General features: G+C 44.2%; 1 protein-coding gene across 4 annotated transcripts in view; it reads left to right on the top strand.

Moving 5' to 3' along the window:
* Positions 1-15591, top strand: part of OFD1 (OFD1 centriole and centriolar satellite protein) — a 45507-nt gene extending 29916 nt beyond the window's left edge. For all 4 annotated transcript variants that reach the window (XM_035725474.1, XM_035725473.1, XM_035725472.1 and 1 more), the window contains 9 exons: positions 445-556; positions 2211-2786; positions 3266-3389; positions 7528-7628; positions 8854-8964; positions 11726-11883; positions 14405-14557; positions 15102-15166; positions 15448-15591. In XM_035725474.1, coding sequence (XP_035581367.1) covers positions 445-556; positions 2211-2786; positions 3266-3389; positions 7528-7628; positions 8854-8964; positions 11726-11883; positions 14405-14557; positions 15102-15166; positions 15448-15490 — 1443 coding nt within the window. In that variant the 3' untranslated portion in view covers positions 15491-15591. The remainder of the gene's footprint in view (positions 1-444; positions 557-2210; positions 2787-3265; positions 3390-7527; positions 7629-8853; positions 8965-11725; positions 11884-14404; positions 14558-15101; positions 15167-15447) is intronic.
* Positions 15592-15815: the final 224 nt, after the last annotated feature.

The raw sequence follows: 15815 nt of genomic DNA, 5'->3' as shown, positions 1-15815 counted from the left end.
CAGATCTATTTTAACATCAGAAATTCCCCCATATGCTAATTACTTTCCCAGTATTCTTTCTCATCTGAGAAAATTCTCGAGTGATTGTGACATTATATTCATGATAGTAAGAAAATCAAGAGGAAAGTAAACTCTCTTAAACACCCAGTTTTCCAAGTCTTGATGGTGCCCACTGTTAAAAGTATCTCTTGATTCTCACCCCGCAACTTAACGGTATTGATGCTCTCTTTCTCATGTGAACCTCCCGTCCTGGAGTAGCTGCTGTATGAAAGGAGTAAAGAAGGAGCTGGAGAACTTGTTAGTGTGTTCTGTTGTTTCATAGGTATAAAGCTGCTCAGAATTGGCAAAAAAGAGAAAGAGAATAAGCCAGGTGAGAGAATTGTTCTTTTGAAATAAACTGATTTGTTTTACTTTCATTTCTTTTCCTTCCCTAAATCTTTTCAGATTGAACATTCTGCACAGCTGAAGGCCCAGATACTTGATTACGATAACTCTATAAAGAGGTTAACTCTACAGGTTGCCGATTTGAAATTGCAACTGAAACAAACCCAGACAGGTCGGAGACGTTTTTAATGTGTGTGTTTGTGTGTGTGTGTGTGTGTGTGAGATTGTGAAAATGTAATGATTACTCAGTGAGTTTTAGTAATTCTCATAGTAGGGGAGGAGCTATAGAAATATGTGTCACCTGAGAAGTATAACTTCTATTTCAGGACTACCCACCAGGTCATCCTCTAAAGTGACTTGCTTTCACAGATGACCCATGGCTCAGGAGAGGTGTGGTAGTGACACAGAAGTCCCCAAATTCATCCGGAACCTAGGCTTTGCTTTTTTGTTTGTTATCCCGCCGCTAAGACCGGTTGACTGTTCAGTGGTTTTACATGTCCCTGGACAGACGTGTACATGTGTGCGAGAAGCAGGGCGGCCAGCAAAATGAGCCCTGCTGCTAGCGGAGTCTGGAAACACTCTTTGTTTCGGGTCCCAGTTGTGAAGTTCGTTGTTTGCCTTGGGCACGCTCCGTTGAACTTCCTTGGGCCTCAGGGTCCGCACTGTAATAGGGCTAGGAGTGGTGCTGGGCCACATGGATGAAGATGAAGCAAGACAGATAGCGGTACGGTGCCTGGGACACACACAACACGAGGAGGTGGTTTCTGCTGTCGTTTTTGTACTCTGTTTTCATTGCCAAGCCGACGTCTGCCCCTTCCTACTTCATAACAAGGACGCTGAAGGTTCCATACCTTCTTTAGCTGCTTGTAGGCGCAAAGCAAGTTCCTCCGTGTTAGCAGTTGACATGCTTTCTCACTTCTTGGTTCTGAACCCTCCTCAGGCCCAGTTATACTCTGCCCTGGTCAGGCCCTTGTTCGCATCTCCCCACACGAGTTTTCCCTTTACTCATTTCTACTCTTGTTTGCTCTTCACTTTCTCTAAATAAATCTGTTTGCCAGACTGCCCACAGCTGAAATTCTGGTGACCTCATATCATGAACAGTAGTTCAAGAAGGTGGAACCTTTTGAACCCCTGCTTTGCACACGGCGAGCCTCTGTCTGGCAGCGCCATCAGGTGAGGTAGTGGTCCCAGGTACTGGCTTTGCCCTAGGACATGCCAGTGGCTCTCCCATCGTGCTCACTGCGTGAGCCAGCCTCAGTAATCTCAGCCCCCCCATCTGTAAAATGGGAGCAGTGCGCGTTCTTAGCCCACAGTGTTGTGACTGCGTGTCTTCTTCCCTTATCGGAAACTCAGGCCCTGTGCTGTGGTTTGTGGATTTTGCCACAGCCCTGGAGGTTCTGGGCAGCATCCTGCAGTGAAACAAATTAATTTTTTTGTAATCAAATGGATGAATATTCATGCTAGGTGGAATAAGTAAAGATTGTAAATGGGTTTCCATTGGTTCGGGTCAAACTTTTCAACCAAGTGAGTTGAGGTCTGGTTGGGCTTTGCCACCAAATAAATTAGGAATATATTTTCGGTTTTCAGAGCTTTTTAGATTGTACAACTGTGCATAATGGATTGTGAAATAATATGCGTTATGAAAGGTACATATAACCTCTTGATAAATGTTAATAATTACCGTCATGACTGCAGCTTCAAAAACTAATGTGCAAGTTTGGCCTTAATATTTCCTTTTATTTTTGAAAAATTGTGATCTCGATCTATTTTAACTCTCTTCTCCACCTTTTCCGTCATTTCTCATGTGGTCTTCTTGTAACCTGCAGCGCTCGAGAATGAAGTGTACCGCAACCTGAAGCAGTCTGGGATCGATTGTTCCATCAGTGGACTGCTGAATGGCAAGACGGTGGTGCCTCATAATGGGGATATAAGCGGGGATTTCTTGAAAAATCCTCTCGACCAGGAAAGGCTGATGGCGGTTATACCAAGGATCATAAATTATCCAAATGCAAGCACGGAGAGTAGTTCCCCCGATTCTGACCTTGAGTTTGTAGCCAATACCAAAGCAAGGGTGAGAGAGCTAGAGCAAGAGGCCGAACGTTTGGAGAAAGCTTTCCGAAATTACCATCAAAGAGTTAGTCAGCTCCCCGCTAAACGCCCCTTAGCAGCCAACAGCCAGCCACCCCTGCACTTGCTAGGGACGCTCAAAAGCATCACTTCGAGTTCGCCCCAAAGACGCACTTGTGCCGAGGACAGAGTTGTCTCTGAGCCTCTGGTGGGCACCCCCGAAGAGGACAAGAGCAGCGCCTCGCGGCCACGCAGGAGCACCACCTCCAGACGCCTCTCCTCCACTCCTGTTCCCAAAGCAAAAAGGAGCTTCAACCATGAAATGTATCTGGAAGGTGAGCTCCTGCCGAGAGGGTTGCAGGACGCTCTGGATTTGGAAGGGTCTGGTCCTGGGAGGGCCTCTTCCCCGAGTAAGAGTGCAGCCCTGGACGGCAGGAAGGAGCGGGAACTGAGCCCGGAAACGCCTGAGCCCAGGCACTTGGGTCCTCTCTCTCGATCTGCCCTTCCCGGTTAACCGTGGCGTCTCCCCCATGTTGAGGGGGTGGGGTAGTGTCCTGTTCTAGCAACTTCCTAGGCACGCAGACAGGTGCAGAGTGACAGTGGTTTTCCCTTTACTGCTGGTCAGTTGTATATGTTTGATTGTTACCACTGCAGTTTCATTGAGGGGCTTGAATCGTTTTGTAGATCATTTATGCATCATACTCAGCTGTTTACAAGGATAATAGAATTCATTGTCAGAGTAATAGAACTGTTTAGAAACCATGTTGCTGTCTTCTCCTTGCCATTTTTAATAGTCAGGCCTTCTGCCCCTTAGGTCTGGACCGATCCCACGCTGCTGGCCCCAGTCCTTGTCCCGACAGAACACCCCGGCCTTCACCCGCTGAGTCCAGGCACAGCCCTTCCGTCCACCCGCTGCCCAGCTCTCCAGAGCAGGCCAGGTAACACCGCCTTCCGCTCGGCCTCAGCCCAGTCCGCTGAGCTGCATGGGGTCTCAGCCCGGACTCGTTTGGGGTTTCTGTGGCAGTATAGAGTTGGTAATCAGATGGTAAGATGATGTGTGATCTTTGAGAATCATCTAAATTACCTGGAGCGGGGGTGGAGAGGAACATTCCTTTTAGCAAAGTAGTTTCTACTTCTTTGCTAAACTTGGTGTGTAGAATCTACACTGTGCTATCAGTAAACATCTTCGTACTTCAAAAATAGACTCGGTTAACGAAGGTAAAACAAATTGTCCAAAATCTGGGAAAACAAATTCAGTTTGAGCTTAAGACAATTTCACACATCACTGAAAAGTCATATAAAAATATTTTGGCATTTAAATATAAACAAACAGGTTCCAGCTTTTTTTTTGTACTTGAGTATAGTTGATACATGATGTTAGATTAGTTTCATGTACACAGCGTAGTGATTTGACTCCATACGTCATGCTGTGCTCCCCACAACTGTAGCCCCCATCTGTCACCGTACAACCCTGTCGTACAGCCATTGACTGTAGTCCCTATGCTGTACCTTTTATTCCCATGGCTAAGTGGAAACCTATACCTCCCCCTCCCCTTTACCCATTTTGCTCATCCCTCGGCCCCCTTCCCTCTGGCCACCATCACTTTGTTCTTTTTGTATTGATAGGTCTGATTCTGCTTTTTCTTCGTTTATTCATTTGTTGTTTTTTTTTTAAGATTTTATTTCAGAGACAGTGCACACGAGTGGGGGAGGGGCAGAGGGCGAGAGAATCCCAAGCAGACTCTGCGCTGAGTGCGGAGCCCGACGCAGGCCTCCATCTCACAACTGTGAGATCATGGCCTGAGCCGAAATCAAGAGTTGGATGCTTAACTGACTGAGCCATCCAGGGGCCTCTGTTTGTTCATTTGTTTTTTAGACTCCACATGTGAATGAAATTACATGGTATTTGTCTTTCTCAGTCTGATTTATTTCATTTAGCATAATACTCTCTAGGTCCCTCCCTGTTGTTGCAAGTGGCAAAAATCTCATCCTTTTTTATGGCTGAGTAATATCCCGTTATGTATAGATGTATATGCGCCACATTTTCTTTATCCATTTACCAATTGATGGGCATTTGGGTTGCTTCCATATCTAGGCTATTTTAAATAATGTTGCTGTAAACATAAGGGTGCATGTATCTTTTTTTAAATTAGTGTTTTCTTTTTTTTTTTTTAAAGATTTTATTTATTTGAGAGAGAGAGAATGAGAGAGAGCATGAGAGGGAAGAGGTTCAGAGGGAGAAGCAGACTCCCTGCTCAGCAGGGAGCCCAATGTGGGACTCGATCCCGGGACTCCAGGATCATGACCTGAGCCGAAGGCAGTCGCTTAACCAACTGAGCCACCCAGGCGCCCTGTTTTCATTTTCTTTGCATAAATTCCCAGTAGTGAAATTACTGGATCATACGGTATTTCTGTTTTTAATTTTTTGAGGAACCGCCATACTGTCCACACTGGCTGCACCAGTTTGCATTCCCACCAGTAGTGCACGAAGGTTCCTTCTCCACATCCTCGCCAACGCTTGTTGCTTCTTGTCTTTTTGGTTATAGCCATTCTGACAGGTGTCAGGTGATACCTCATTGTGGCTTTAATTTGCATTTCCCTTATGAGTGATGTTGAGCCTCTTTTCATGTGTCTTTTGGTCATCTGTAGGTCTTTGGAAAAATGTCTATTCAGGTTCTCTGGCCATTTTATTAATTTTTTTAAAGATTGTATTTATTTGACAGAGAGAGATAGTAAGAGAGAGAGCACAAGCAGGGGGAGCAGCAGAGGGAGAGGGAGAAGCAGGCTTCCCATGGAAGCAGGGAGCCCGACGTGGGGCTCGATCCCAGGACCCTGGGATCATGACCTGAGCTGAAGGCAGACGCTTAACCGACTGAGCCACCCAGGCACCCCCCTCTGGCCATTTTAATCAGATTATTTATATTATTGGTGTTGAGTTGTATAAATTCTTTGCATATTTTAGATTTTAACCTCTTACGGGATATATCATTTACAAATATCTTCTCCCATTCAGTAGGTTGCCTTTTCATTTTGTGATGGTTTCTTTTTGCTGTGCAAAAGCTTTTTATTTTGATGTAGTCCCAATAGTTTAATTTTGTTTTGTTTCTCTTGCATCAGGAGACCTATCTAGGAAAATGTTGCCAAGGCTGATGTAAGAGAAATTACTGCCTGTGCTCTCTTCTAGGATTTCTGTGCGTTCAGGTCTCACATTTAGGTCTTTAACCCTTTTGAGTTTATTCTTGTGTATGGTGTAAGGAAGTGGTCTAGTTTCATTGTTTTGTATGTAGCTGTCCAGTTTTCCCAAGACCATTTGTTGAAGAGACTGTCCTTTCCCCAGGGTATATTCTTGCCTCCTTTGTTGTAGATTAATTGACCATATCAGTGTGGGTTTCTTTCTGGCTCTCAGTTCTGTTCCACTGATCTTTATGTCTGGTTTTGTGCCAGTACCATTGTGCCAATACCATACCGTTTTGATTTCTATAGCCTTGCCGTATATCTTGAAATCTGGAATTGTGCTACTTCAGCTTTGTTCTTCTTCCTCAAGATTGCTTTGGCTATTTGGGGGTCTTTTGTGGTTCCACACACATTTTAAGTATTACTTGTTCTGTGAAAAATGCTGTTGGTATTTTGATGGGGATTGCATTGAATCTGTCAACTGCTTTGGGTAGCAGGGACATATTAATATTATATTATTTCTTCCAATCCATGAGCATGGAATATCTTGCCATTTGTGTCATCTTCAGTTTCTTTCATCAGTGTTTTTGTAGTTCTCAGAGTACAGGTCTTGTAGCTCCTTAGTTAAATTTATTTCTAGGTATCATTTTTGGTGCAACTGTAAATGGAATTGTTTTCTTAATTTCTCTTTCTGCTACTTCATTATTAGTGTGTAGAAACGCAACTGATTTCTGGGTATGAATTTTCTATCCTGCGACTTCCCTGAATCCATTTATTCTAGTAGTTTTTTGGTGGAGTCTCTAGGATTTTTTATGTATAGGATCATGTCATCTGCAGATAGGGAGAGTTTACTTCTTCTTTTCCAATATGGATGCCTTTTATTTCTTGTCTGATTGCTGTGGCTAAGACTTCCAGTACTATGTTGAATAAAAGTGGCAAGAGTGGACATCCTTGTCTTGTTCCCGATCTTATAAGGTTCCAATTTGTAGATCATTGAAATAAATTCTAAATTGGTAGTGGGTCCTGGGATATGATTGCTAAAGCAGGAGGGAGTGGATGTGTTGAGGAGCTCAGTGGGTTGCCCAGTCTGGGATTTGAGTCACATGTGGGACCACTGTTTGTACCTGGTCCCCATGGCTGGAGACTCTGACCCCTTAGTTCTGCATGTTGATTCCATTATGCTATACAGAGTTGAAAACTGCCACATGTGCCTGTTACGATCCTAAAGACTGTAATGGTTTTTTTATATCATTCTTTGTTGTAATAAAGCCAGGAAGAAAGATAAGACACATGTGCTGAGTTAGGGCCCTTTGATGCACATGGGGCTTGTAGTATAACCTCTCCTGCTGACAGTGTGCTGAGGGGTGTGCAGAATTCGTTTTTTTCTTTTCTTTTTTTTTTTTAAAGATTTTATTTATTTATTTGACAGAGACACAGCGAGAGAGGGAACACAAGCAAGGGGAGTGGGAGAGGGAGAAGCAGGCTTCCCACGGAGCAGGGAGCCCGATGCAGGGCTCAATCCCAGGACCCTGGGATCGTGACCTGAGCCAAAGGCAGACGCTTAATGACTGAGCCACCCAGGCGCCCCCAGAATTCGGTTTTTTCAAAAATGTTTTCTGGTTCTTGAAAAAGTCAGCTCCTCCTAGGAACAATGTGGGAATGATGGTAGTAGCTATCTCACAGCATGTGGTGGTATGAGGAGTCACCCCCCCCCAACAGCTTAGAGGGATGCCTGGTGCATGGAAAGTGCCCCCTACAGTGTAGCTCTTATTCTTCGTGAGCCCAAGAGAAACTGCTTTTCGAAAGCATTTTCTTGAGTCCCAAAAGATTTTCATCGCCCTGTGCTCTTGGGTTTTACATTCCTACAACTTGACATTCTTGAATTTTATTCTTCCAATCCAGTCTTTATCAAAGACAAATGGAGCTTCAGGAAAAAAGTGAATTTGCAAATCCAGGCAAGCTACCTTTTAAGGACAATGAGGAATTTGAATCATCTTTTGAATGTAAGTTCAAATATGAATACTGGTTTTTATAAGCTCAAAATGTAGAAAGCTTAGTTTTGGTGAAACATATTGTCATGAAAAGCAAAGAAGTTACAGATTAGGACATTTTTATTTTGTTTCTTTTGTTGTTGTTTTTAAAAGATTTTATTTATTTGACAGAGACACAGTGAGAGAGGGAACACAAGCAGGGGGAGTGGGAGAGGGAGAAGCAGGCTTCCCGCCGAGCAGGGAGCCCGATGCGGGGCTTGATCCCAGGACCCTGGGACCATGACCTGAGCCGAAGGTAGATGCTTAACGACTGAGACACCCAGGGGCCCCAGGACATTTTTATTTTGTGATAGAAGCACAAATACAGATACATTGCCTCATTTTTATATCACGAAGATTTTCAGGGGTGTGTTCTGAGTTCCATTTATTAAGCATTTGAGGATAGCTCACAATTTCAAACTTGGAGCTGAGCCTATAAGTGAATCCTTAACTCAGTTTACCAAGTTTGGGATTGCCTCAGATTTAAAATAAGTGATTTTTAAAAATTCTCTTTTCCCTTTTACGGAACAGGAGTATGCATTTATTTTTATTTGAAGTATACTGATTCCGTTGACTGCCTAAGATTTAGAAAGCCCATTTTTTAAGTTAAAAAATGGAGGTAAAAAAGTAGAAGCTTGTGAGTCTAGGACTGGTGTCCAGCTGTGGCCCTGCCTAGAGCCCACTGCTTAAGTACAAGATAGAGCTGTAGCGAGGGTCATCCCCGCAGCCCTTTCCACCTTGGAGGTCTTCATATTTGCACGTAACCTGCCATTTTGCTTCGTGAGCTTCATGGCGAGTGTGAAAGCATCATGTTTTGAACATTTCACTGATAAGGGTTAGTAAATCTTTCAAAATCCTTTTGACTAAGTTTGTTAAATCATTGATTTCAAATAGAATTCAAGTGATTATCAGCAAGCCAGGTGAATTCTTTCACTCGATTGATTTTTCCCTTTGGGTAACCAATGAGATTTTGTAAAGGCATCTAATTCTCGAAAGCAGAAGAACACTGGGAGAAGTGAATACCGTGGTCAGGCGGCTCCGATGCAGACTTCTAGAGTCCTCGAGACAAAGAGCTGGCCCAGTTGCTTTGGCCAAAATGCGTGTGCTTCACCATGAGTTCTCCCGACACTGCGCTGCACTCCCTTCTCTTGCCCGCATTCCTGAGGACTCACAGGACACTTCTTTGCCCCTCGTGTAGATGCAGGGAGCGCAGCGAGGCAGTTTGAAGCGCACGGCCTCCATCCTGCTGGCGACATGCCTCACGTGGATGCTGCTGCGGCCGCCAGACCTATGTCCTATCACTACCCGAGTAAGTTTTCCTGTGTTTTAGTAAACAAAATAGATTAACGAATTAGTAATATTGAATCTTATTTCGTTTTCTATTTGCTTCCTCCATGCCTTAAGAAAGTAAGATAAGCAAAACCTTTATATATTTCAGTCTTCAGAAAAGCTGGTGACATTGCAGGAAAACTGGTCATGACACTTGTCTTGCGGGCTCACCTTGTCTTTCCTTTGCTTCCTCCAGATGACCCACTTCCCTCCCCCAGGTGGAAGAAAGGTGTAGCGGGGACATTGGAGCTTTGCCCCAGGGCTCAGCCAACAGCCAGGTCCTTTTCTTCTTGGACCTAAGTGTTGAAGCCTCAAAGTTGAAAGGAAATGCTTCAAGTAAAACCAGCTATTAGTCCTTTCCAAACATTGGGAGAACATCATCCCTAAAAGCTACGCAAAGCCTCTTAGAAACAGTTTCTTGGTTTAAGGCACAGTTGGGAATATGAGCAATCCCTGAAAGAAGCAGGAGAATTTGAGAGGGTTGATTTTTGCTGATTCCAAAGTAAATCGTTCTGGAAAGCACTCCTTCATTGAGGCCTGATCAAGAGCCTTTTCTCTGCTGGGCACTTTCCTCGTGGCTGGGCATACAGCAGTGTACCAACCCAGGCCCCTGCTTCATGGAGCTTCTAGTAGGAGAATTGGACAGTCGGCAGGCTGTCGTCAAGGACCTCCAGTGGGATAGATACCGATAGGGACCGTGGTGTCCGAGAGCAGATCTGACGGGCAGCCGTTCGGCAGAGCGCTGAGTGATGACGTAATAGAATAAGGGAAAGCAACTGAGCAGACAGGTGTTCTGTTTCTGACACGTAACATAGATTATGGTAAATGGCCTTTTAAATGAGTCTTAAATAGTGTGGTTACCTTTTGGTCCTTGAGAAGGTCTCTTACATTTGTTGTTTCAGCTCTGCATCTGGGTGCAAAGGGAAATGAAGAAGTCCAGGCTTGATGCCTTTGTGCCAGTGGAAACACTTCTTTTCTTTGTTCTTAATGTCCAAGGCGGTTTCGGTATGCCCCTCTGCCGAGTACACTAGACTCGGCTACAGAGTACACCTCCCAGGGAAGAAGCAGCCCTTTTCATGTGTTTAAATTCGCTCCCAAACTGCATTCTTACTGTGAGGTTGCTCCTCCGTGGGAGAGCCTGATAGACCGAGGAGTAAGCCTCCTTGCCCCAGCAGGCAGGACGCTGCGTCGCTGCCTGTGGATATGGTCAGCGCCTCCTGTGGTATTAGAATTTTCTGGCCAGGATTAAGAGAAGACTGTTGCTCCTGTCCCGTCAGTAAAGCTAACTTTTTGCTAGTGACTTAGGACAGGGCACGGCAACGAGCTTTGAAATCCCGTGGTGAACCTGTGAATTTGTTGTTTCTTAGCATTGCTGGGGAAAGTTGAGGTTATAGGCCAGGGCTGGAGGAGAAAAAGGTCAGCACAGTCATCTGTGGAATTGAGATTGAATTCAGCATGTGAGGCGTGGGGACCTGTGTTGCAAGCTTAGGGAACAAACGATTAAAACATGGTCCTTAGCCGGAAGGAACACAGGTAGGGAGACAGATGCCTATGGGTTGTGACAAGGCAGGTACAAAGCACTGTGTGAAGAAGGTGCTGGAATGGCCAGTTGTCACTTTAGGAATAAGGAGGACCTCACAGAGGAGGTGGCTTTTAAGTGAGGGCTTGCATAGGTGGTAAAGTTGTGGGGGAAGAAGGGAGCATGTCAGGTTAGGGAGGCCGTGAAAGCAAGGGTGTGGCGCAAGGCCGATGCGGCTGTGCTCAGCTAACAGCGGGTTGCTCTATAGACGGAATGTTTCGAATGTGAAAGTTACGGTGATAGAGGAGGTCAGTCTGGAAAGAAAAAGGCACATTGTCAGCCTAAACCACTGTGGGTTAGGAGTCCCCCAGAGCAGAGAGTGTGCAGAGCAGATCCAGGAAGTGACTGGTGCTCACGGGGGGTGAAGGTGGGTTGCTTGAAGGCAGAGAGGAGTGTCCTGGAGCACACTGACTAGATGCTTGCAGCCACCCAGGTAAATGGTGATAAGGACCCTCAGTGCAGCAGGAGGAAGAAGAACCTCTAAGCCCTGGTGGCCGAGTGGACATAGCATGGAAAGAGCATGATTAAAGGGACAGGAATGAGGAGTTCAGGTATGAAGCCAGGGCTCTGGGGTCTCCATGTGTTGATGGCAGGAAGCCTGTTAGAAACCAGGGAGTGAGGAAACAGGGAGAGAGGTCGGGCGTAGAGAAGGAGGTATGGGAAGGCTCGGGGATCAGCCTGGAGGAGGTGGGCAGCAGCAGCGAGCTGGCTAGAGCTGGGGCAGGGGGCGCGTCCTCTCTGGGGCAGGAGAGACTGGGGCGCCTGCACAGGAGCAAGGGGAAGAGCTGGGAGAGTGCTGTGTAAATGAAGACGGACTGACGGTTCAGTCTGAGTCCTAAAGCCAGGGGCAGCCTCCTAACCAAATGCAGAGTTTGCCTTGGGAAGGGCGGAGGTGAGCCAAGAGCGTAAGAAGCTGTGACTGGGGGGTCGTGAGAGGCAGTTAAAGTCATCGTATTAAGGGTGACTTGTCTTCATCTTAGCAAAGTAAAAGGGCGCAGGGCTAGGAGTGGGTTTGGGGGCTTGAAGATGGAGCAGGTCAAGAGTCCTCTAAGAACCAAGCAGTCTTCCCGAGTCTTGCCAAGGGCCCCTGCAAAGCACTCATGCATATATTTGAAAAATCCGATGCTGGAAACTACGTGCCTTTTCTTTTCTGTCCCATTAGGCGTAGATCAGAAACAAATGGGAGAACAGAAGGAAGAAGAAGAAATATGGGAAGAGCACATGAAAGAACGCAGGCAGAGAGAAGAAAGAAGGCAGAATGAGCGGCAAGAGGCTTTAGAAAGGGAACGAAGAGACCTAGAAAAATTGGATCAGGAGCAGGTAATGCTAAGTACACGCAAATTCCCTATGCTGCTTTCCCCTTGGTACACCTGCTGTAAGTACCTTGTTCTCAGGGACATGAGTCCTGACTGTGTCCTGAAGTCATAGGAGTGACAGATAACTTTGGTTTTGTTTTTTGTTTTTTGTTTTTTTTACCATACAACATTATTACAGTCTTATTGACTATATTCCCTATGCAGTACTTCAAATTGCTGTAACTTACTTATTTTATGACTGGAACTTTGTACCTTTTAATCCCCTTTATCTCTTCCCCTGTCTCCCTACCCACCTCCTCCCTGGCAACCACCAGTTTGTTCTCCATATTTGAGTCTGGGTGTTTCGGGTTTGTTGTTTCTTTGTTCATTTGTTTTGTTCTCTAGATTCCACATGTAAGTGAAATCATGTGGTATTTGTCTTTGACTTATTTCACTTAGCATAATATCCTCTAGGTCCATCGTGTTGTCACAGATGGCAAGATCTCATCCTTCTTATGGCTGCGTAATAGTCCGTTGCGTATATACACCACCTCTTCTTTATCCATTCGTCTGTGGATGGACACTTGGGCTGCTTCCTATCTTGGCTATTGTAAATAATGCAGTAAACATAGGGGGGTGTGTATCTTTTCAAATTAGTGTTTTTGTGTTCTTTGGGTAAATACCCAGTAGTGGAATTACTGGATCATACGGTAATTCTATTTTTAATTTTTTGAGGAACCTCCATGCTGTTCTCCAGAATGGTTGCACCAGTTTGCATTTCCACCAGCAGTGCACAGGGTTCCTTTTTCTCCACATCCTCGCCAACACTTGTTGTTGATTATCTTTTTGATTTTAGCCGTTCTGACAGGTGTGAAGTGATAGCTCATTGTAGTTTTGATTTGTATTTCCCCGATGGTGAGTGATGATGAGCATCTTTTCATGTGTCAGTTAGCCATCTAAATGTCTTTGGAGAACTCTCTATTCAGGTCCTCTGCCCATTTTTAATTGGATTGTTTGGGTTTTTTGGTGTTGTGTAAGTTCTTTATATGTTTGAATATTAACCCCTCATTGCATATATCATTTGCAAATATCTTCTCCCATTCAACATGTTGTTTTTTTGTTTTGTTGATGGTTTCCTTCACTGTGCTGAAGCTTTTTATCTTGATGGAGTCCCAATAGGTTTTGGGTTTTTTTTGTTTGTTTTTTGTTGTTGTTCTTTGCTTTTGTTGCCCTTGTCTCAGAAGACATATCTTGAAAAATGTTGCTAAGGCAGATGTCAGAGAAGTGACTGCTTGTGCTCTCTGCTAGGATTCCTGTGGTTTCAGGTTGCACATTTAGGTCTTGAATCCATTTTGAGCTTGTTTTTGTTTAAGAAAGTGGCCCAGTTTCCCCAGCACCACTTATTGAAGAGACTGTCTGTTCCCTGTTGTATATTCTTGCCTCCTTTGTCGTAGATCAATTGACCATATAAACATGGGTTTACTTCTGGGCTCTCCATTCTGTTCCATTGATCTGTGTGTCTTTTTTTGTGCCAGTACCATGCTGTTTCGATTATTATAGCTTTGTAGTATATCTTGAAATCTGGCATTGTGATACCTTCAGCTTTGTTCTTCTTTTTCAAGATTGTTTTGGCTCTTTGGGTCTTTTGAGGTCCCATACACATTTTAGTATTACTGAGTTTAGCATTAAAAACCTGCTGTAGGCATCCCAGTCTTCTTTGCTTAAGAGCCCTGAGAAAGGCTATGTAGAACATATACCTTAGGAGTTTAGCAGCAAAGGGGAGCTTTTGCAAGCTCATTTGTGTTCTCATCTGGTCCTGGAAACAAGCTGTAAAGGAGGTGGGCTTTGCTTTGCTATAGGTCTTCCCTTTTTAAATGGGGTTCTTTTTCTTTTTATTAGGATTTTATTTATTTTTTGACAGAGACACAGCCAGAGAGGGAACACAAGGGGAGTGGGAGAGGGAGAAGCAGGCTTCCCGTGGAGCAGGGAGCCCGCTGCGGGGCTCGATCCCAGGACCCTGGGGATCATGACCTGTGCCGAAGGCAGACGCTTAACGACTGAGCCACCCAGGCGCCCTTTTAAATGGGCTTTAAAGAAGACTTCCAAGGTCAGCTAGCAGGGACTAGAGTAACCCTGGGGAAGTGACTGCTGGTCAGCAGTGGCTTCCAGGGCCTCCCCTGCCCTCCTTCCTCTGGTTCTCTTTTGGCCTTCTAGGTCCTGATTCTGGTCCTAGGCTCATGGGTTACTCTGGCCACTTCACGGACCCGCTGAGTCTTACCGAAATTCATCTTCCATATGGATGTTCCTTGGACTCCTGGTTAATTTGGTTTAAAGCACAGGCCCCTTGGGGCAAATTAATTCCTTCCTTCATTGAGATGACCTGTTTGTCTCCCTTTGGTAGCAATGACTTCAATTAATGAAACAGTTCTTTGGCATGCAGGTTGTACTTAAAGGACCAGGATTATGTTACTATGCTTTTTTAAACACTTACAAGTTGTTTTAATGTATCTGTATGTTTCCTATTTTGGCACCTGTCTATTCCACAGAGGATGATTGAAGAATCATTGAAGATTGAAATGGAAAAAGAATTAGAAATGAGTGTTGAAGAAATGAAAGACAAATCTGTTTGTGGTGAAAATCCTTTAGAGAAATACATGAAAATTATTCAGCAGAATCAAGACCAGGAGGCGGCAGATAAGGTGCTGATGCTGTGGACCGGCCTTTTGTGGAGGGGGTTGCCGAGGGATGCTTTGGTTTGTTAGAAGGCTGTAGGACCCAAGTCTGCCTTCCTCATTGGAGACAAAAAGGTAGAAGCATAGAAAATCCACAATTCAGATAGAGCCCTGAGTCTTTTTGATACATGACACTCTTGACAAAATTTCATCGCTTTGCTTGGGGAAAGATTGAAGAGGTTTTGATTTGTCAAATTTTATAAAAATTAGGATGTCTCTCATTTTAAGAACAAGAAAGAAATGTAACGAAAGGTCTGTTCATGAATAATGAATGCATTAGTACCGTCTGAAACATCGACGTTTTACTTCAGTCTCACACACTGTGGGTGTTGAGAATGGGTACCAGATAGTTTATTTTGATGGGCTTGCTGAATTTCATGTTGAAAAGTCACCTCTTTTTTAGACTCTTAAGTTGCATATGTATCTCAAATTAGTCCTTAGAGAAATCAAAGTGTTGAATAAAATTGATACATAATGTAATTTCAAGATTCTTTTTCCCTCTTTGTATCAGAGTTCAAAGGTTGGCAGAGAAGCCTCAGAAGTGGACACAGTGCCATCGAGCGACAAAGACGAAAGGTATGGTTTCCTTAATATGGTGTTCCTACACAGACCATTAAGTTGCTGGTGTGTTAGCCAAGGGAAACGGTCAGATATTTGAGTCTCCCTGTAAGAAATTAGTGAAACAGTCAAAATTAGGGACTTCAAAAAAAGAATCTGTTGCATTTTTTAATTTGTAAAATTGCTTAAGCAAGGGCAGAAACCCCACAGAGAAAGAATGTGAACATCATAAAGATCCCCGAATAAACTTGACAAGTATTTAATAAATTAAAATTGTTTTTTATCTTTCCCTAATTTAGTTTCACGGGCTTTTCTCATGAAGAAACAGATGACTTTTGGTAACCATGTTTGCTGTCCAGCATCTTACCCATATAATGTAACTGAAGGCCTATGAATTCTCTGTAACGACAAAATTCTCAATAAAAATTTTATGTGTAATCCCATGCGATTTTGTTTTTCATAATTTTATTTGGTATCATAGTATATAAACCAAAAATCATCTAGTGAAGTAACACCTCTTTAGAATTTCTCCTTTTCAGGCTTTGCGTGACACTAGAATGAGTTTTGTTCCTCCCCGTTTTTGTCAGAGGTTATATTTATTCGAAAACTTCTTGGTCAGTTGAGTTCCAGGCCTCCGTATTGGAAGTTTCAGCTATGGTCCTTTCCT

Source organism: Zalophus californianus, chromosome X, assembly GCF_009762305.2.
Source record: "Zalophus californianus isolate mZalCal1 chromosome X, mZalCal1.pri.v2, whole genome shotgun sequence".
Lineage (NCBI taxonomy): Eukaryota > Metazoa > Chordata > Mammalia > Carnivora > Otariidae > Zalophus > Zalophus californianus.
This window is presented reverse-complemented; position numbering and strand designations above follow the sequence as displayed.